This window comes from Manacus vitellinus, unplaced genomic scaffold, assembly GCF_001715985.3.
Source record: "Manacus vitellinus isolate BGI_N305 unplaced genomic scaffold, ASM171598v3 scaffold_26_pilon, whole genome shotgun sequence".
NCBI lineage: Eukaryota > Metazoa > Chordata > Aves > Passeriformes > Pipridae > Manacus > Manacus vitellinus.
The window spans coordinates 5,855,168-5,876,108 of record NW_021939960.1 but is presented as its reverse complement, the minus strand read 5'-3'; the positions used below and the strand labels follow the sequence as shown (position 1 = coordinate 5,876,108).

At 42.3% G+C, this 20,941-nt stretch overlaps 1 protein-coding gene across 1 annotated transcript in view; it reads right to left on the bottom strand.

The window, feature by feature from the left end:
• Nucleotides 1-20,941, bottom strand: part of CDH4 (cadherin 4) — a 436,070-nt gene that overhangs the window by 24,506 nt on the left and 390,623 nt on the right. The window contains 1 exon segment of the mRNA XM_025895228.1: nucleotides 17,544-17,681. Within this exon segment, the coding sequence (XP_025751013.1) occupies nucleotides 17,544-17,681 (138 nt within the window).

Below are 20,941 nucleotides of genomic sequence, written 5' to 3'. Positions count from 1 at the left end.
CCTTGTCTGAAACCTGCTTCGAAGAACTGAAGGAGATTAGTTAAACAGGATCATATCTCCCTGAATCCACACTAGTTACTGCCCATTACATTAAATTAATGTTGTGGCATGGCTGCAATGACAAGCTGATGAGCACCCAATCTCTTTTAGGAGGTGGCTGCACTGATGACAACATAGTATCATACTGTAATTCCAAAGGAATTAAGCAATTTGTGAAACCACCTCAAATCTTTGACTCAGCATCTGTTTTATGCCCTGCAGAATTAACTCACCAAGAGTAAGCCATCGGGTGTATTTAAGATTTTTAAGAGGGCCAGTCCTACAGGCTGCTGAACACCTTTAGTAGGTCATAGCCCAGGTGCTGCCAACAAGTTTGGGTTACATGGAAAAGTCCCCCACAATCACCAACAGATTTTACAGCAGCTTCTCTAAGAGCTATCACAGCACCTCTTTTCAGCCCATAGTTATGAAGCTTAAGTGACATATTTTAAAATATGAGGTATATTAAAAATCATAAATACACAAGCACGTGCCAATATAAAGCCTGGAGGAAGATCACAACAGCCTATAGAGGTTTTCCATTAGGGTAAATACCACAATGCTCAGTATATACTGGGCAATCCAGGAGTTCAGCCAGTTGTTGACCTCTATTAGGTATAGTTAGGAAATTATCAGTCCTAAGCAGCATTTAGACTGGACATTGCCTATCATGCTTACAAAGCAAAGTATTTTTCTGATGAGAACAGAGCATCTTCACTGGAATTAATGGAGCCATTCATAGCTATTCAGGGTGAGAAGGAAATCTTGGAGAGATGTGCTATGAAGAACAGAACAATTTTCATCAGCTACCAATAAGCAGCTACTGGGAACTCAAAGCTGATCCTGAATTTCCTCTTTCTCACACTCCTCCACAACTATTATTACAGGTAAATGCTGTAATGTGTATTGTCCACAATTGTCTTTACCTTTAATGAAATTAAGTAATGACAGTAAATTACACCCGCTAAAGGAAGGATGGCAGCACAAAGCTACCCACACTTCTTTAATGTCATTCCCTCCCTACCCTGGAGTAATTCAGATAATGAACATCTTTCACTATGCTGCTTTCCAGCATTCCCTCTGCTGTAAGTTCTCTTTCATAAGATTACAATTGATTTTCAAATAAAGAGAAGCATATCTATTTAAACAAGGTAAAACAATGGGCAATGGAGGAGCTGCTGGAGTAAACACAAGATTGATAAAGCAGTGCTTGACCTGTACCTGTAGCATTTACTCATATTCTCCTGTATTTAATTTAGCTTCACTTTCAATGGTTGCATTTGAAGTCCTTAATTTCCAGAGTGCTTTCTAAAGACCATTCACCAGGATTTCTATGGCTGATTGTTACACACTTCGCTTCCCTTCTCAGATAAGGATTTGTTCTGAAACTAGCATGTTCTAAAATCCTTAAATTCTGTAGGATCTTTTTTCCTCCCCTCCTATAAAAGCCTGTGCTGGCAAAAGCCCTTCTCCCACTCCTCTGGATTTGGGCTGTCTGAAGTCATGTCTTGCTGAAAAGGCAATAATTCATTCTGATTTTTGGTCTGGTACTAAAATTGGTTAATCCCAGAGTTTGTCTTTCATCTCACTCGGACCTGACAGCACATAAACACACAGACAAATATCATTCTGGAGGAGAAAGGGATTGACATGGGGGACAAATGATGAATTCACACCATGACTTGACTTTGTGCAATAAATCTGGAGTCTGGTCCGTGAAGCCACGCACAGCCGAGTAAAACCAATTAGCTCACTGCAGCCACTCCCAGGGAGGCGCGGAATTGAGACAGATGAATATAAAGATTATTATTCAGGTTTCCTTCTAAAGGGAATTCCTTTTTTCCATTGTTCTCACTTTTTTTTTTTTTTTTTCTCCCTAGCTGGTTTTCCTGAAAAGCTGTGAAAGCAAAGACTTGTTCACATGAATGTCTGCAGAAAAGATCTTTCTGTCGTCTCCAAAATTTGCTAATGATGACGCAACATTTGTTCCAGGCAGCAGCAGTTTATGAAGGCAGAATTGCCTGGAGAAAAGTGTTTCATGACCTATAGCTATGGATTAATGCAGAAGAATAAGGGCATCTCAGTCCTCTTATTAGACTTTGAGCCCTTCCCCTGACAGCTCTGACTGCTGCAAAGTGCTGAATCTTCTCTCTGGGTCCCTCAGGCTGAGAGAAACCGAAATGAGAGTGAAGGAGTGCACGTGTGCACGTGGTGGTGGGGAGTCCCATCCCTCCCCAGTTTCTGCTCCCAGCACTCAGAGGGCTGCACTTGCCCACACAAACTGTGGGAGCAGCACCCAGCCTGAATACAACCCACAGCTCCTCCTGCTTCAGGGCATCCACCCAACCCCCTGCTGGCACCTCAGCCAAGGGTTTACCTTTTCCGCATGATATTTAACAAAGATGCTTGAATAGAAGGCAAATTAATAAACAACTGCGGTCTGGTTGCAGCAATCTGTGTAAAATGGGAAAAAAGTGATGAAAATCTCCTAATAAATCATTAATTGTGATGTGCCTGCCCAGCCACAGCACGGAAATAAGCAAATGCCATCCTAATTGATTGCTTCTTATTCCATCTTTATAGGCCTGCATTTTTTACTGTGGGGGTTGAATAAGCCCAGAGGTGTAAAAAACCTCTAGATTGTACTCTGTGTATCTGCCAACTTGATATTTAGATCAATAATCCTCTTTCCCCCCCCACCACTACTCCTACTACTGGTAATTTAGCTTTTCTTCCTAGCAGCCTAATTGCTGTTTTCTTAAGCCTTACTATCAATTCTCTGACCTTTAATTTCCAATATTGTTTGCTGTACGGATCACTGTGCTGGGGCTGCAAGTTATCCCAGCCCCTCTGCACAGTGTGGGTCAGACTTGGCTCTGAGCTGCTGTGACAGTAGAACAGGGACTGCCAGGTTCCCCCTCCACTGTTGCCAGTGTGCAGCAGAGACCAAAAACTCTCTCAAATCTCCACAAAACCTCCGTGAAGTCAACCTTATTTTGCAAATCAGGTTTTGAGATGCTCATTTTTTGTTTTATTAAATGACTACTCACTCTGGTGAGGTCTTGAGTGACAACCACCGATGTCCTCAGTCCTTTTTGAGGCTGCTCTGCACTATACCAGTCAACAGCCCCTCTGTGAGGTTCTTTCCTGCTGTTTTTTCAGGCTCATGGCCACAACATCCCCTGCACTGCAGCATCCCTGCTTCAGTTTCACGTCCACTTGGATCTACTCCACGGTCCAACCATGTACGTATTCATACTTCAGACTAGTTATATGCCATGTGGCAAACACTTCCCAAAACGTGATCTACAAAGCCCAAGGTGCTCTTGCCAGCTCACAGCTTTGCTCTGCTGGTACAAGGCCCAGCTGTCACAGTGCTCATTCAGAAAGGAGCTGCTCAGGCTGCGGGCACTGGCTGTGGCAGTGGGGCAGGAGCCAGCCTCGCCCAGCCAAGCCAAGGGAAGAGGAGGACAACAAGCTCACCAGCTTTTAAAGGATGCTTTGGAAGTTCTGCCTTTGTCTTCAGCAGTTTGTGTTATTAAAACACCTCGCCTGCCTGCAAAGGAGCCCTCTCTGCTCTGTGCATGGTGTGGTGGGACCAGGGCACCCACTTGCTCACAGGGAGCTTGTACAGGAACCCTGAGTGATGTTCGTGCTGGTTTCGCTGCTGCTGGGTGAGTCTGACCAACAACAGCAAGCCCGAAATTTGGCACTTCTGAAGCTGATTTCATGATGAAGCACAGCCACCCTCCACGTGTTCCTGATGCAGGTGACAGCCACTGGCTTTACGCTTTGCCTTTACTGCTGTGTCTTTTTCAAAATTTCAAGTGATGACTGATTTTGGATTAATATACAAGTTTTACTCTTTGAATATGAAGACAAAGCAGGAACAGAGGAGAATAAAGTAATACCCTCTCTTTCAGAGGCAGCAAAAGAAAACCCTCTCACTTCAGACTCTGGTGTGAGGAAGGAACGTGCAGGTTTCACCTTGGTTCAAAGACTCTTGGAGTACTTGCCAGGAGTTCAGAGCACATAATAGTAAAAGGATATTAAAAAAAAAAAAAAAAGAAGTTTGCATGTCTGACAATGAGCACTGATTTTTTTTTTTCATTATCAGATGTTACATTCTTGTGACAGTATGAAAAGATGCCACCAAAATGATGACATAAGACACCATTCTGCTGCAAGATAACCATTTCCAGATAAATATATCTTAAGAAACGAGGTTCAAAGTTTGCATAGAAATTTAGATATTTTATAAAAATGCATTACAACACAAAGAAGCTTTTTACAATGTTCATATGAAAGGTTTAAAAAGAGATTAAAATTATGTCCTTGGGAAGGCATATAGCCTTGTCAAGTAAAAAAATTCCACATTAACCCCGTGTAGGAAAGTTGTACTTTATCTGTATTTCAAAGGCTATAAAGAACCACTTTAATCAACCTACTTGACTTTGGGGACTTGCACATCTCACTGAAACTTGTGAAATCTGCCATAGTGTGGTTTCCAGAACACAAAAGCCTTTAATCCGTAAACCGACACTCTTGTACATTCAAATCCTGATACTATCTCCTTGTTAGGAACTAAAATTGTGAATTTATCCAAAATGGGATCTCATCTCATCTAAATGATGTAGCCTTTGCAACAGTGACCTTTAACAGTGGTTATACTCAACAATGAAAGATTTTATGTCAGGAGCCAGTGGAAACAGTATACGTTAAAATTCTGATCTGATAGCACAGCCTTTTATTTTCCAGTTTTAGACAAGGATCCTTTGAACATTTCATTTGCTCTCTTGTCTAACATACCTTTGTTTCTTGCCTACGGAATGAACAGCAGGAAAAGGTGGTTGATACTTTTCTGCAGACTATTTGATTGTCAGGTGTAATTAGCAATGCTCTCTTTTAAATAGAGACATAGATTTTAAAGCAGCTGGAACTGCCTACAAAGCCTCATTCTTAAAAAAGCCCTTATATACATACATTTATATAATAGAACATTTTTGCACAGATACATCATGGCTTTACAGTGGTTGACAGCCCTATGCTTCCCTTCAGCTGCAGATGCAAAGGCTAAAGTAACTTGCCTGTCTCCTGAGGCAGATGCAGAATGGGCTGGAGCCGTGCTCTGTGCTGGGGCAGGATCCTCAGAACATCATTAATTCACGTGTTACTTGATAAATCCATTAGGTCAGCCTGGCTTAGTCTATTGATCTCCCCAGTGCATTGTCACATAGCCCTGTGATCCTCACTGAGCTCCCGAGGTGGAAAAGCTCCTGGATGGGAAGGTTGGCAGAGAACTGTGTGCTGGGATGAGCTGGATCACCAGCACAACTCTTCGCCAGCTCTGCACCTGAACAGGTTTGTGTGGCTGGGGAAAAGCAGACCAAAAGAACAACCAGCTGGGAAGCTCCACCACCTCAAAGGATACACTGACCTCAAACTGCCAAGGCACTGCCAGCACCCTGTGCATCTGTCAGCACGGCAGGGAGAGCTTTCCAAGGCAGAGGCTGTCCCCCTCACCCTTACTCTCTAAAAAAACCATTTTCCTCAAAAGGGGATGAAATTCATTCATTTGTTGGCATATCAAGCCTCACATTTCCTTTCTTCAAACTGCAAAGCAGCAAAGAACCGCTCTGTTTTAAACAAAACTTTGAAAACACATTTCTCCTGATTTACATGTAAACCAGAGCAACAAAGACTGTGAGACAGAGTTCAGCTCCTAAGAGAGCAAAACATGCTCCACAGGCCTGGCTTTGTATTTCTTGGGGAAATGTGTAGAGAATAGGATGTTTCAGTTCAGGCACCTGTAATAAAGTTTCATAAAGAAGGGCCTTAAGCTGATAAGTCTGGTTTAGGATTTTCTTATTAACTGCCCATTCCTCATAATGAGTTTTTAATTTAATTTTTTCAGATTTTAAGGCATATAAAAGCTGCTCATGTACCACTGGGATCTGAAGACAGGTATTTGGGAAGGGGAGAATTTTAAGAGTACTGAAAAGGAATTTTTATGTACACTATAATTCTAGTATGGAGATTTTTAACAAGTTTCCTTCTCAGTCTGTCTGCACAATGACTCCTCCTCAGACCTCCTCTGCACTGCAAGTGGAATCTCTGTTGTTTCCAGGTAAGAATTAGCATAAAGGGGGATTTTTTTTTTAAGTGAGTAAATTGGAATTCCACAATCAGGCAACAAGTCAAACCCACAAGTCTGGCCATAAACTGGGTTCCTGACTGGACAAGCATCCTTGTAGGAGAAAGCTACTGAAGCAGATATTCTATTCTAAAAGTGTGGTTTATTCTGTGGTTTAAAGACATGATCTTCTGTGCTGGTGCCACAATGAAGAATTTTTTATGTCCCTACTGATGCTTAAAATGTAACAGCAATGCCTGCCAGTGGTGTGAGAGCTTCCACCCACAGGAGATCTGTTTGCCAGGGTTTCTGTGGGAAGGGGTGGAGTCCCTAAAATCTCAGAATCACAGAATGGTTTAAAGGTCACCTCGTCCAACCCTCTGCCATGAGCAGGGACACCTTCAACGAGTTGAGAATCTGGCATTCCAGAGAAATGCCTGCTTGCCTGTTTATAGTAACTCAGAGCACCCAAAAGACTATATTAAATGCTGTGTAATTCATCAGACTTGCCATGAAAAAGAAACTTCTTAATGAAATTTTGTTTACAACATTTCCTGTGGAATGGAGTAGAAAGATGTAGTGAGAAATGGGAGGATATTGGTCAGTGAAAAGATGGTCATTATATATAAGTTTAGGCAAGAAAACAACATTATTTCCTCTCTGTTATTTTTTAGCAATTAAAACTTGTTATTGCACTAAGCTGAACAGTATGAAAAACTCTTCCATGTTCAAGAAAACTATGTGAAACCTTTCAGCCATTCTCTCTGATTTTAACTCTGGCTGTTGTCTGCATTCTGACCCTTTCTTCTCTACAACTGGGAAGTGTTAAGACATCCTGGACAGTTAGAAATATTTGATAAGAGAGAACTCACAGCACTACCAAATACTTTGCTAAATCTCCTTTTTCTTTCCCCCCCAGCATGTCACTAAAGATTTCATAAGTGAAATGTGCTTAATGAAATTCCAGATATATATCCTCTTAAAATGACATCCCTCAGAAGCAACTGTTTTTTTAAGGCAACAAAATACTGAAGAATTAAAACCCTGCCTACCCAAGGAAGTTAACCAACCTGAGGAGGGGATTTATTCCAGTGCTTTACAATAGAGGAGTTACAGAATGTATTTAAATTTCTCAGCCTTGCATCAGTGCCTGAGATGGTGTGTATTTTTAAGATAATGAAATAATCCACCACAAATGGGTATTTGCCTGGGACATCTGGCAGATGTGGAGATGGATCTACCAGAGCTGTGTGGATGTGCAGCCTAACCAGGGACCTCCTAGATGTCTACATTCAGGAGGAGGATCTGGATATCTAACAAATATCCAAAAGCAGAAAGAGGCACAAAAATCTAGAAGAAACCAACAAAATTTGAGAAAAATGCTACAGGTGGATAGATAAATGTCGGACAAGAAACATGGTGTGGGTAGATATGTGATACAGGAGCATCAATGTCTGATTTCTCCTTGAAATTTTAGCTTGACTGACACCCCAGAGATGATGGGAACAGTGTCTAATCCACACTCACACATCTGGTGGTGGAGACCACAGCGATTTCCATTGGAGCACATCACAGAGTGAGAGTTCTCTGATGACATTTCCTTTGACTACAGAGATTCTGTCAGTGACACCAGTGTGTGTCACACACGTATCACACCTCCCCTGGAACCCCCCCTCTCACTGGACAATTCCTCCACAGCACTATGGGAAGCGCAGGGTTGGGGTGTGGTCTCCAGCTTCCCCCTCCAGATATCCCGAACAGATTAAACAGGGAAGGAGAAGGAGGAGAGAAGCCCCTGCTAAATGAGACATTGCATCAGAAGACAGCACTGCCAGATGCTGCAAATGAGCCAGTCCCTGACAAATGGGACACGACAAGTGATGGCTGATGGGTGCTGTGGTTCCCCACGGGCCGGGGGTGGCCATGCCAGGGTACATTGGTACACAGGCACATTGTCTGTGCTTAGATAATATTAACCTGACTGCACGAAGCAGCAGGTTAGAAACCCAAATGTCGAAAGGAGCTGTTACATATTACCACAATGCTGCTGATGGATGTGCACGTGCTGCTCAGCCCTGTGAATGACAGCTCCTGAACGCTCTGTAAGGACAGCAGAGCACCGTGTATGCTGGAGGTGCACAGATGCATGAAGTACATGGGTACAGAGGCTGTGCTGTTACTCCTGGATATCAAGGACATGAGCAGCACTGCGGGCTCTGCCTCCCGGGTGGAGCTGCAGCTCTGGCTGAGATTGCTCTCCCCGGCATCGAGGGCAGGTTGAATCATTCTTGATTTTACACCAAGTAGTACATGTGTCCAATCTGAAGGAGGCCGATAGAGGGGTTTTTTTTTATATCTCCCCCCCTTTCTTTTTTTGTGACAGAAAATTGAAATCTGTAATGAAACTATCGTTTCCATTTTTTTTTAATCACTAGTCTTAGGAAATTTTAAACTCTGAGGTCTGAAAAATTCATTACTACTAACTTCCATCAAGGGTGTTCCTGAAACCAAAATTACTTAATCAACTCAATTTAGCTTCTTGTGTAGACCTAATTCAGAAAAACTTTATCTTCTTGAATTGTTATTGCAATTAATTTCCCCCCTTCTTATTCTGCAGCAGACGACATTTCAGTAATTAGATATTTTATAAAAATGAGTTATTCATTCAGAATAGCTTCACTTTTATATTTGATTAATCATATTACCACTGAGGTCTGGGTTTTGTCTCCAAGGAAAGTTTAATGACCTCATTTTAATCCTTCTTTTAACCACCAGGCAGGTATCAATGAAGAGAAATAAAATTATCTTTTTTTTTCTTTTTATCTGCTTTTTTTTTGCAATCTCAAGATTACATTTGATGCTTTTTCTGTGTGACTGACCCATTTACAAGGAAGAATCTAGCTGATTCCAATTAGGTTCAGGACAGAATCAGGCTAAACAGAGCCTTGAACTGTGCCTTAATAACCAATGTTCAGTGTAATGGAGAGGAACCAGAACTGCTTTACCATGTGGCAGCCAGTTTAAAGAACTGTACATGATTAATTTGGTGATAATTTGAAAATGAATGTGCTGAAAGGAAATAAACAAAACAAAAGCCACTGCAAATTTAGGGTTTGATTAATAGGGTCTATTAAGAAGAGACTTCTATCAAGGAGATGACATTTTCTTATATCAATGCATATGTACCCACACAACGTAATGGAATAATTCATATAAACCACAATTTATCTGGAAGTAGAGACTTGGATATGATTGATGACTGTTTGCCTTACATCAGCATCTGTCTATGCTTTGGATCCAGCTATATGCACATCTATATTTGTGTATTTATACATATACATCTCTGTATCTCTATCCATTTTGCAGACTACACTAAGCAGTCTCAAAGGTATTTCATCCTTTCTGTCATATCTTACACTAGCAGACATCACAGAAGAGGCTGGTGCTTTTTTCATTAAGACATGAGGAATTATTGTTTTCTCATAAAGCGAGAAATATCTTTCATTTCAGATGAAAGAGGTGATAAAATAAAGCACAAAAGTTGAGTATCCACAAGAGAGTACAAAGTGTGTCTTGTGTTCCATAGCACTGCACTGAAAGAGACCTTCAGGCACCTGAAGATGCTGTGCCTGGGAAAGCTCACAGGGAATCTGCACTCTGAGTTGGGGATCATCCTCATTCTTTAACAGCATTAAACTGTGTAGACATCACACTCCCTAAGCTCCATTGGACAGGCTTTGCATTGAGGTAGGATCCATCTCCAAAGGTCAGTTTGACTCGAAAGGCAGGTCAAGATGTAAATAATTTCTGTCAGGACCTACATACTTTTCTAACCACAGTTAACCTGCATATCTGCAGTGGCAAAGCCCCTGGAATTATTGCAGTGAGTCCTGCACAAGGCTGAGAAAGGATGGGAAGAATGAATATTGTTTCTGCTTGTGCTGTTTGTTACTGCTACCTCTTGACCTAACATCCTTAATCTAATTCATTGTTCATGGTAAAGGTTTTCATCAGGACCTGCAACGAGAGGCAGAAAGCCCATTTCAATTTAGAAACACTGGGCTCTTATTTAGGAAAACTAGACTGATTTGTAGTTTTTAAGACTTCACCAACTATATATTTAATGGGAATGCATACAGAATTAGGTAGATGCTCATGTACCCAAATGCTACTGGACATATTCAATTCACTCGAAGACAATAATTATTTCAGTTAGATGATGACAGCGCTGTAACAGCCCAAGCTTTGCTGGGCAGTTTGGCTGAGCCTCGTTTTGATTGGAAAACTGTAAGTGAACACAGTCATCTGGGATTTTCCATGAAAGCACAATTGATTTTTAACAATAATGCCTGTCTGCAGGACTGTACAGAACTCCTGGTTTGTCTTCAGCTGTGAAACAACGCAGTCCTGTACATCCTCTCACCGTCGTATTTGGTCTTTCCCCTTGCCAGCTCTGACCTGTGCAATCAACTTGATTTCTGCCTCTTGTGACAACTGCTGCTAAGTTATGCCACAGGCACAGTTTTGATGATTTAAAAATACTGTAGGATCCAGGCTAAGCTACATTCAAATGTCATTGTAGACTTTCTGAATGGCACAGGTGTAGTGGTGGGGACCATGAGATCTGAATGGGCAAGTCCATACACAACTTTAGACTATACACTGGCAAAACAGGTACACGTGCTCAAGATTTAAGCCCCTGATCTTTTCCAGGGTCTAGGAATGGGGAGGAGGCAGACAGACATGTGCCAAGGTCCTGTCAGATAGCTAGCTACCCACTTTCACTAGTTTTTCCTGGATCAGTCTGGTGAGGTCTCTTTTTAGGAAGCTCTTCCTTGGCAGGCATCCTGGTCCAATTTTCTGTCTGCAGGAAATCCCACTGACATCCCGTTCCTGCTGGGTTCTCCCTTCACAGTGTAAGATTAATTTGTAAAACATGAGCATGCATGTAAAAGGGATGTCTCATAACAGTCACATGTGCCCAATGCTTCCGGATACCTCTGCCTATAAATGTGTTTAGGAAACCCCAAGGCAGCTGACACGGATTCTGATTTTGGTTTCCTGCGACCATTAAACATAATTTCCTCAAAGCAGATGTATTTACATCTTTTCATCACAGTAATTTGGAAGTTACAATCTTTCAGCCTGAAGGAAAAGCTGAAGGTTTTTCCTGCTATGTTGCTGTTTTGGAACTCGCTGTCAAAAACAGAGCTCAGCAGGATTCGACTCAGGGGGCTGGAGCCCAGGTAAAGCATTCATCCCAAGCTTTGCCACTTGCAAAAATCCCCACACTTTTACAGTTCACATCAGCTATTTCTACAGCTCTGAGCAGTGCTGCATCATAGGTCGATGCACAGCCATGCTCTGTCCTCAAATAAACACTGAGCATAAGAACAAACACACACAGAACAAGGAATACAATTTTGGATTATGCTTGTTTGCTTTTCCACAGTTTTGGCAAGTTCACAGAGCAGGAGGCAAAGGGAGCTCTACACCATGGTTGTGAAAAAGGAAATACTAGTGCTCTAGCTCAAGGCATTGAAACTGGATTACTATATCCAAATTGGGTCAGAAGAAAGGAAACTGAGCAGAGCATGGAGTACAGCAGGGTTAGCAAGATAACCAGGGAATGGGAAGCTGTAAAGTAAAAGGGTTTGGAGGATCTTGGCTTGTTTTGCTTCACAAAATGATGCACATCAGTAAATCAGGGTGGAGAGGGGAGAGAAAATGGGAAGAAAACATCAAAATGGAAGAAGGAAGAACTATTTCTGGTAAAGAACAAGACCAGCATGGCAGTGAAGCTCTAAGAGCATGCTTCCCTCTCCAATTCCAAAGCACTTCTCAGAGTGGGCTCATTAGCATCTCCCACTGTACTCAGAGGAACCAGGATACCTGCACAGACAAAGGTCAGACATTTTTGGCAGTGTGGTGCCAAAACTAAAAAGTCCTTTTAACTTGCATTTTTCTGTGTACTTTTGTTCAGGAAGTGCCGAGCTCTCCACTGCAGATTCCACTGCTGCCTGATCCAGCCCAGCACGAGCCAGGTTACAACCTTGATGTCACTGCCGCAGCCAGAGATGGGGCTGGGCTGACAATAATAATTAAATTGGCCAGTTAAAAAGTGCCTAGAACTGCTTTTCCTGATGAACTTGCAAAAAGGACTTGTTCCTCCACTGGTTAGCCAAGTCCACATTGTAACCAGAGTACCCTCACCCAGCAACGCATCCCCTCCTGCTCCAGCACAGCATCTCTGAATACAGGTTACTCTGTACCAGCTACTCTGCTTTGAGTTCAGCCAGTCTTTGGCCAGATGGCCTTTGCCAGGCCAGCAAGAGCCACCACTGCCCGGGCACTGTGAGCTGGGAAGCACCCACACATGCCTGATAGTCCAGTCCTAAACCTTTGCAGCTATTCCTAACTGGAGTCAGTGTCAGGATCAGCCAGCAAGGCAGCGCAGCGGGGAAGGGAATGCGGTCCTAGAGCTGCCTCTTTAAAACAGACTCCTCTGGATTCAGCTTTGGAAGAGTTGATTCTCAAAGCAGTGCCAAAGGGCAAATTTTAAAGTAGCTTTAAATAAGACCTCCTAAGGCTCAGGAGCTTAAAGAACTTGAATAGCCCAGTTTCTTTTTTTTCCTTTCTTTCCACATCATCCCCCTCTCCCCCTTTTTTTTTCTTTTTTTTTTTTTTTTTTTTGTTTAAGGAGAGGTTGATTGCCAGCCAGGCAGGTTTTCCCAAGAATCCACAAGCTCAAGTAATCGTGAGCACTTTAGCCCTGTGAAATAATATTTCCTTTACACGGGCTACTATAAAAACAAGTTCTGCACAGTAGGCAAATTTAAAATAACTTTTAATTAACATTTCAGACACAGAAGTCTGATCATGCAAATTCATCTGCGTCTCCTCTCTGCGCCTGATTGTTCCTGATTGAATAAGATAAAAATAGATTTTGTAAGAGTCAAGTGTAGGCATGGATTTCTTTCACTTCTCCTCCCCTCTGATTATGCATTTTCTTAGATAAAGTGGAAATCCTTGGATGGTTATTAACAGTATCATAGGTCAGACTGGAAGGGGCATCCTGCCTGAGAGGAGTTAAAGATTTCACTGGAATTAAAGGTGTTCCTTCTGTGAGCAAAAAAGATGCTTCAACCTCACATAAAACCTCACCTGAGACTATCCAGCATTGTTCTGTCTCAGTTGACTTTTAATCTCCGAAATACCAACACTAATTTCATTGCACCCCCTGTATCTGAGGTGAGCATCTGGCCAGAGGCTACGGATCTATATTAATATGGAAAAAACACGACTCACTTGCACACAGGAGATAAATATTTGAAGGGAGGCTGGGGAATTTCCACATAATTAAGACAGCTCAGAGGACATGACCCTGTTATGAGTACAAGGGACTCTGGATAAGGGAGGGCACACTGATACCTTTATCTTGTAACAGCAATGAAGCCAGTTTCCCAGTAAAACTTCCTGCAAAGCCTTTGTAACACAGTCCAGCTAAAATGTCAATATTTTACACCAGCTGATGATTTGCCAGATACAAAACCCACCAAAAATGAATGAGCACAGCTAACCACTCTCTAAAAGCCATGAAAAACTTGGGCATGGAAGATGTGGAGTATGGTGTTACCTCTGCTCTCTGGCAGAGGGAAGAACTGTCTCCCTTCATTTATTTTTGCAAGCAACAATGTCACATGAAGAACGCAACACAATGAGCAGGCTGAAGTCCCTTAGCTGGCCAGAAGAGCATTCCCTGGGTCACAGTCCTGCACTAAATCATTGAAATTGCCCCAAACAGCTGCCTGTAATGTTTATTGCATTTCAGGGGATGTGTCACTCTTCTGGTATCTCTAATGAGACACTTCCCCACTGTTGGCTGCTCTCTGATGCTTCTCAGCTCAGGCAGGTAGCACTGCAGATCAAGAAAACATTCATCATCACAAAAAACAGAGCTGGAAAGGACTAGGGGAGGTGCCTCAACTCCCACTGTGCCCCAGAGCCTCACAGCTTGATGCAGTAAGTCCTGGTCATAACTATGAGGACTGGCCATGACTCCTGCTGATGGAGACTGGACTTGGAGTTAACAGCAAACCTGAGTTCAAAATTGTTTCATCCAGAGACTGTGATTTCCTCCCTCCCTTATAATTTCAGAATCCTCTGTATGGGAAGGTGGGGCTGCTTCTTCCCCCGCCGTTTTACAGGACCCTCCCCAGCCTTTCAGGTGATGGACCAAAGGGTGTGACACCCACAGCGATCCATTTTCACAGAAGCATCCAAGCATTTTGGAGTTTTACTGGAGTATCTTCATTCTGTGCCTTTACGGATCTTCTGTGTGATTTTATTGCTCTTTTTCCACTTCTCACCTAGCACTACATTTTGATGACAGCCCATTAGGTATTTTGGATGTCTGCAGGTCACCCACTCCAGTGGACGTGTCATTTTGGCATATCTATGCCTGTCTGAACTTCCACATGGTCCATACACTCAGTCCCTTCCCCCCTACACTGTGTGCTCGACTACAGACGTGACCTGACTTTCTCGGCCACTGCAGTGGCTGTTTTCTTCTCTCCCATCCCGTTGTTAAATTTTACACAGCAACATTAATTCCTGCTGCTGAATACATGAGCTGTGACACCAGCATGGTGCAGTGTCCTCCTGAGCTACATTCCTATCCAGAAACGATTAAGTTTAAAACCACCCTGGCTGAATGACAGGTAATTTAGGAGCGCTATAGGGTGGGCCTTTGTATCTGTCTGGGATGAATGCAGTTCCTGAGTTCCCCTCATCTGGCAGCTTTCCAAGAGCAAGCCACACTTTCAGTTATTCAGCTTATTTTGTTTTTACAACAGCATCTCAATACAAGTATTTAAAATAAAAATACACGGTATCTCTCCAAACAGCCCACAGACTTAAAAGAGACCATGGGCTTCCTTACCCTCCAAGGAGCTGTAGATTTCCTGGAAAGCAATTTTTGCTGCTTTTTTAGAGGTGTTAAAATGCAGATCAGACTATTTGAGGACAGCAAGGAGATTCAGCTGAGGTTTAAAGAGACTGATCAGCCTGATGCTGTTCTCTCTGCCAGTAAGGGAAAAACCATATTATACTTTCATGCTCACACGGAATTCATCCTGACTATACCCAGGAGTATATCAAAGATATTTGTTGCCATAGAATCAGAAAGTATTATTGTAAAACACCCTTGGTTTTCAAATCTTCATAAAGAAGTCCCATGTGCTACTGTGTAAAGCCCTTTGGCCCTTACAAAACTCTTTCTTCGGTGATTGAAATTAGAGAAATAATGGTACACATCAACTCTGCTTAGAGCAAGAGCAGCATTTTCTAATCCATTTACCACAATTCTATGGGTAATTCTCTTGATGGTTTTTATTCCTTCTAGGTTTAACACACATCGAGACATTAAATACTCAGAATTCACCTGAAAGCAAATTTCCATTATCCCACCTTCCAGCAGATTCACCTTTGGAAAGTGTTTTGGAAAGCCATTAAAATATGCCACATCTGGAGGGATGCTGCCCTCCCGAAGGCACTCATGCTCATGCAACTAACCCTGACACAGCTCATCCTACTCCCAAAACCTCACCTTCCAGCTTGCATCTGGAGACAAGAACCAGACAACCTGGGTCATCTGAACAACCTGTGCTGAAGTGACGTGGCCACTAGATGTCATTCCTTTTTCACTCAAATGGAGGGTAAAGAAGAATTTACCTGGCAGAATAAGGTCCCCACCACACACTAAGAACTGTAGGCCCCTCTTCTGCTGTGGTGCGAGGTCCCACGGCCCCACAGACACAAATTTCTCTATGAGTGGCAGCTTTCCAGAGAGAACAGCCCTGTCCTGACAGGAGAAAGGACCACACAGTCCATGACCTGTGCCAGATTTTTATGGCTCTTCATAACTGTATGTATCATCCTGAAGGAGATCTTGAATCACAACTTTACAGCACAAAGCATGGTGTATCCACGATGGATAGAAAGCACACGTGGTGTTACACCCACCCTGCCCTTGCTGGAGTAGCAGCACAGCCTGCAGATTGATGCCCAGACCTGAAAACATGCTGGGTGCTCATATTACTGTGACTCAGGGGGAATTCAGTGCCTTTCTTCTTCTGAGAATCCAGGTCCAAGTCACTTGGTCAGAAAATGCTGGCACTGTTTGGGAGCTGAGCAGCCCAGCTCCTGATGGCAATGGGAGGGAAGGACCCAGACTCCACAGCTGGCATGGAACTAATCTGGGTCCATGAGGGTATAAAGTGGGCTCTCCCTGATCTCCTTGAGCTCTGCCACATATTTGCAGTTTGTAAGGGTATCACTAAGGGGAAACTTTGGTACTACATTAATAAATATTTAGAGACCCTTTAAGATGTAATGAAAATTCAGAATAATATAAATAATAAAAACATTCCTGAAAGGATGCTCAGTGGCTTGAGCACAATGCAGTTAGACTTTCTGTATTTGTAAAGATTTGGTGCTCATTTAAGATACATCATTTAGTGCTCCTTGTTGACCCTCATATGAATACAGATGGGGGATGCACAAGGATTTCTCATTTTATTAGCATCTAGACCTCTGCACTGCTCTGTGATTTCTAAAATTACTATGCACATTTCAGATGTTCTACATCTATGGATTATTAAGGCTGGAATGAACCAGACCACATCATTTCACCTTTCAATCCTTGATTTTTACAGTAAACAGCACTAAAAATTTGTCATCTGCATCTCTTTACTTTTTCCCCCTTGCCTCCCAGTAATATCTTGGAGCACATGAGAACAGAATAGAAAAAGAACTGTGCTAATATAAGTAAAATCTTTAACTGATTAAGACCAGATGTACTGAAGAATGTCTACACATTTACTGCCAGCACACACAAATACATCTGTTAGAGCTATCAGGGAAATACAAATTTTACCAGTTACCTTTTACCGTGTAGAGCACTTACTGCCTCCTTGAAATCATATCCCAGCTATAAACCCCAAATACCTCCTACTGCTAGGTTCTCACTCATAAGTACTAATAACTCTGATATGTCTACAGCCAGTTGCTGAGAAACAACTGCATCCTCTTCAGTGCAATCAGACACGGTCTGTTTGCCACGTTATTTCACCTCCTTTAGTACCTCAGAGAAATCGGTCACCCAACAGTTTTGCTGGTTCATGAATAAATCTTTTTTTCCTTTTCCCTTTTTTCCTCCTTGTCCCCCACTGAAAGTCTTTGTTCCACAGTTATCCACCAAAGTTCCTCCTATCTGCCCAAACCAGCTAAGAGAGACAGTGGGTATCAACATCCAGGAATTACAAACACACTGTGTGTCCGTGTGTCCCCGTGCTGATGGATTGATACTTACAGTGCTGGTGGTGAATTCAGGGGGGTTGTCATTCACATCTGTCACTGTAATGATCGCTGTTGCCGTGTTTGAGAGACCATAGTTAAGATTTCCTTCCATATCTGTGGCTTGAACAATGACTATATACTGTTGAACTTTCTGGAAAAAAAAAAAAAAGAAAGAAAGAAAAGGAAAAGATGAGAAAAAAAACGTGTCCTGTAAAATGCCTTGGTTTATTTTCCATATACAAGTGTGATCTTTAAGTAGACTCTAAAGAGATAATTGCATTAAAAATGTTGGTAAAAAAAAAAGGCAGATAAAATTTTCTATCACATTAGAAAGGATTTTTGCATATATTGGTGGACATCACCTGCTTTATGGGTAAATAAAAAATCTTATGGGCGAAATTCCTTGCTTGAAACTCAAGTGCTTATTAATTTTTAAGCATTTCACCAACATTAGTCTCTCTCTTCTGAAAACCAGTAAAAGTTTTGTGCATATGTTCTCACTGAAAACATTGCTAAGAACATCATACCCCCAAAACTGACATCAATATTGCCCGGTGGCCTTTCAGCTCGTTCTGCTCAAACAGTTTGATGCCCACAAAGCATTTTGATACTTAAAATGTTCTCCATATTTCAATCCTTAACACAATCTCAGTAAATAAGGAGAATTTAAGTCCAGTATGGAAGAAAAAAATAATTCAATGCAACAAACAGAAGTTCAGTGGAACTTATTTAAATTCCTGAGCATCCCCTACAACAAGGCTCTCAAAGAAAAAAGCTTCACAGAGCCAGCCATAAAAATCACACAGTGAAGTTCTAAAAGATGCTGTACGTCAATGCAACTGGAAAATAAACCTGAATAAAACAGGAGAGGCCATCTGATCTTGCATGTGGATACATCTCCCTGGGATGTCTCTTTACTTGGGAATATCTGTCTGCACTGAGAAAAGTCTCCTAATCTGTAAAACTGTCCTTAACAATGAATTTTCATCTGGATCTGTAGAATTTACCATTGATCTCAATGTGTGTCTTGCTCACAGAGCACTTTACAGGCAGATAGGAAAGCAAAGCTCCTCTCCTGAATTATGGGCAAAGGGATGTGCCGAGAAACAGGGAGAGATCCAGCCAAACCCAAAAGGTGTGTAAACCAAGTGGAGGCACAACTTTATGCAGGAAAAGCTTTTTGTAAAGTCAAGTGGAGGGACTTTGATGCAAGAAGAGACCAGCCATGTGCTGGACTGCTCCTGCTCTCAGAACACAGCTCGGGTACTCCGGGCTGCTCCCTCCAGGTGCCCACACTATGGGTGTGTGTAAAATGTCAGATGTCCTCTGGAATTTCAAAGGGCAAGAATTAGGTCAATTAGGTCTCTCTATTCCCATGCAAACATTCTCAAAGTGCTGTAATTGGCTCAATTCTTTAATTCTTCTGAGTTGCCAGAATAAGAGATCTGAATTTCAGCTTTATCTTGATTTCAGGACTTTTAATTGACCTGCTAAATTGACATGGCATCACACTCAGGGATCCATCAGCACCTTGCAACTGGAATATATTATGGAAATGCACTTTCATTATCTCTTCCTACCTTGTATAATAAAACATGAGGGAGAAACTATTGTTAGCCCTTGTTTTGCCTCATGCAAGAAGGTGCTGTTCATTACTCCATTTGTAAAGCACCGGCTAAGGCTGAAATGTCCTTATTAGTGAATGTAATTTCTATTTCATATTTAGCTTTTCCTTCCTTATTCTCCCTTATAGACAACTTGGGAGGTTGATGGAAGTATTCCCTAGCAGGCCAAATACTTGTGAGCCAAATTAGGTTTAAACCATATAACAGAGGAAGATATTTAAAAAAATAGCAGCAATCAGGTTTCACACAAATTAGAAAAACAGGCTGGAGGCCCACATGAGAGACTCATTTCAACAGTGCATTTAAATGGAAAAGCCACCTCTAATGTTCCTGGTTGCAGTGAGAGAGACCCCAGACTGCTTCTGACCTGACAGGGTGGCTGTCACAGGTTATTGTCAAAGCCTCAGTCCTTTGGCAGCAACTGCAGGAAAAAAATGTTCCTTCTTTTCTATCAGCTGAGAGTGTGATGGAACAGCTCCCATCAGCAAGTGCTTGTTACCCTGGCATATCACCATTTTTCCATGTGTCTCCCAAGTCCTGCTCCCATGTGTGCCCACCACTGAGCCCCCAGCGAGGGCATGGCAAAGGCAGCTCTGTTTGTGTCAAAAGCACTTCTAAAACCTGAGACTGTGTCATGCAAACTTCAGTCTGAACTCTGAGAATACACCACAGATCTTGGGTAAAGTCACACTCTGTCTGCACAGCACTTACTCATCCTGGGACCAGCCTGCACAACTCCCACCCCCTCCAGCTCCTTTCAGCTGCTTAACCAGCACTTCCCTTAGAAAATGAATCCTCTCAAGAGATGGCAAGGAAGTAGAAAGTCTCGTTTAAGAGTTTGGTTTACTTCTCCATTCTACTGCTTATTAAATTACACACACTGATGACATGTGCGTGTGTGTACTCACAGACCTCAGGTTTACAACAGAGTTGTTTTATTTAACAAAATGCTATTCACTGAGCTCTGTAGCACAGTGTTAATAAAAAACCCCACATAAATCCAGAACACCGGATTAAAGAAGTTTAAAAGCCAGATGATATCAATCAGATCATACAAGAGCAAAAAAAAAAAAAAAGGAAAATGACAGGAATTTAGTAATGTGCAAATGTACCAGTCACAAAGAGTGGGTGCAGAAGGATGGGAAGAGGGAAAAGATGGCAAAGGAGCATGGCACTTGTGCAGCAAGTGCAGGGAGTCCAAGACTGGTGAGAAAATGTGAGGAACTACAGCAGATCTCAAATGGATGGAGTGATCAGGTAGGACCAGGATGGGAGTGCACACGCTGGAGATGGGAGCTGCATCCCAAGATACCAGAGGCAGCTGCAGACATCAGGTAACACAGCAGAAGTGAGCTGCTGGTGGAATCTTAGAGATATCACCAAAGTTGCTCTGATTTCCATCAGCCGAAGACAGAACTACTGAGTTTAGAGCAAAAATGTAATCCGACATGGAGTATGGCCTTGGTTGGTACACAAATGTTGTAAAAAACTCAGACATAAGAAACCACAGAAACATTTAGGGTGGAAAACACCTTTAAGATCATTGAGTCCAGCCATAAAGCCAACACTGCTAACTCCACCAAATGGAAATAGTCTGAGATCTGCCAAGCCTTCAAGCTCATGGTTGCCACCCACATCCAGTTCTGTCCGAAAGGCTCCAGCACTGTGGATATATAAGGGTGTTCCTTTCAAGTACCTAGTTTCAGTTTATAACTAATTCAATCTCCAGTGAGATTGGCCCCAGCAGATAACAAATTACTGATTTTTTTGTTTTTCTGTAGCTAAT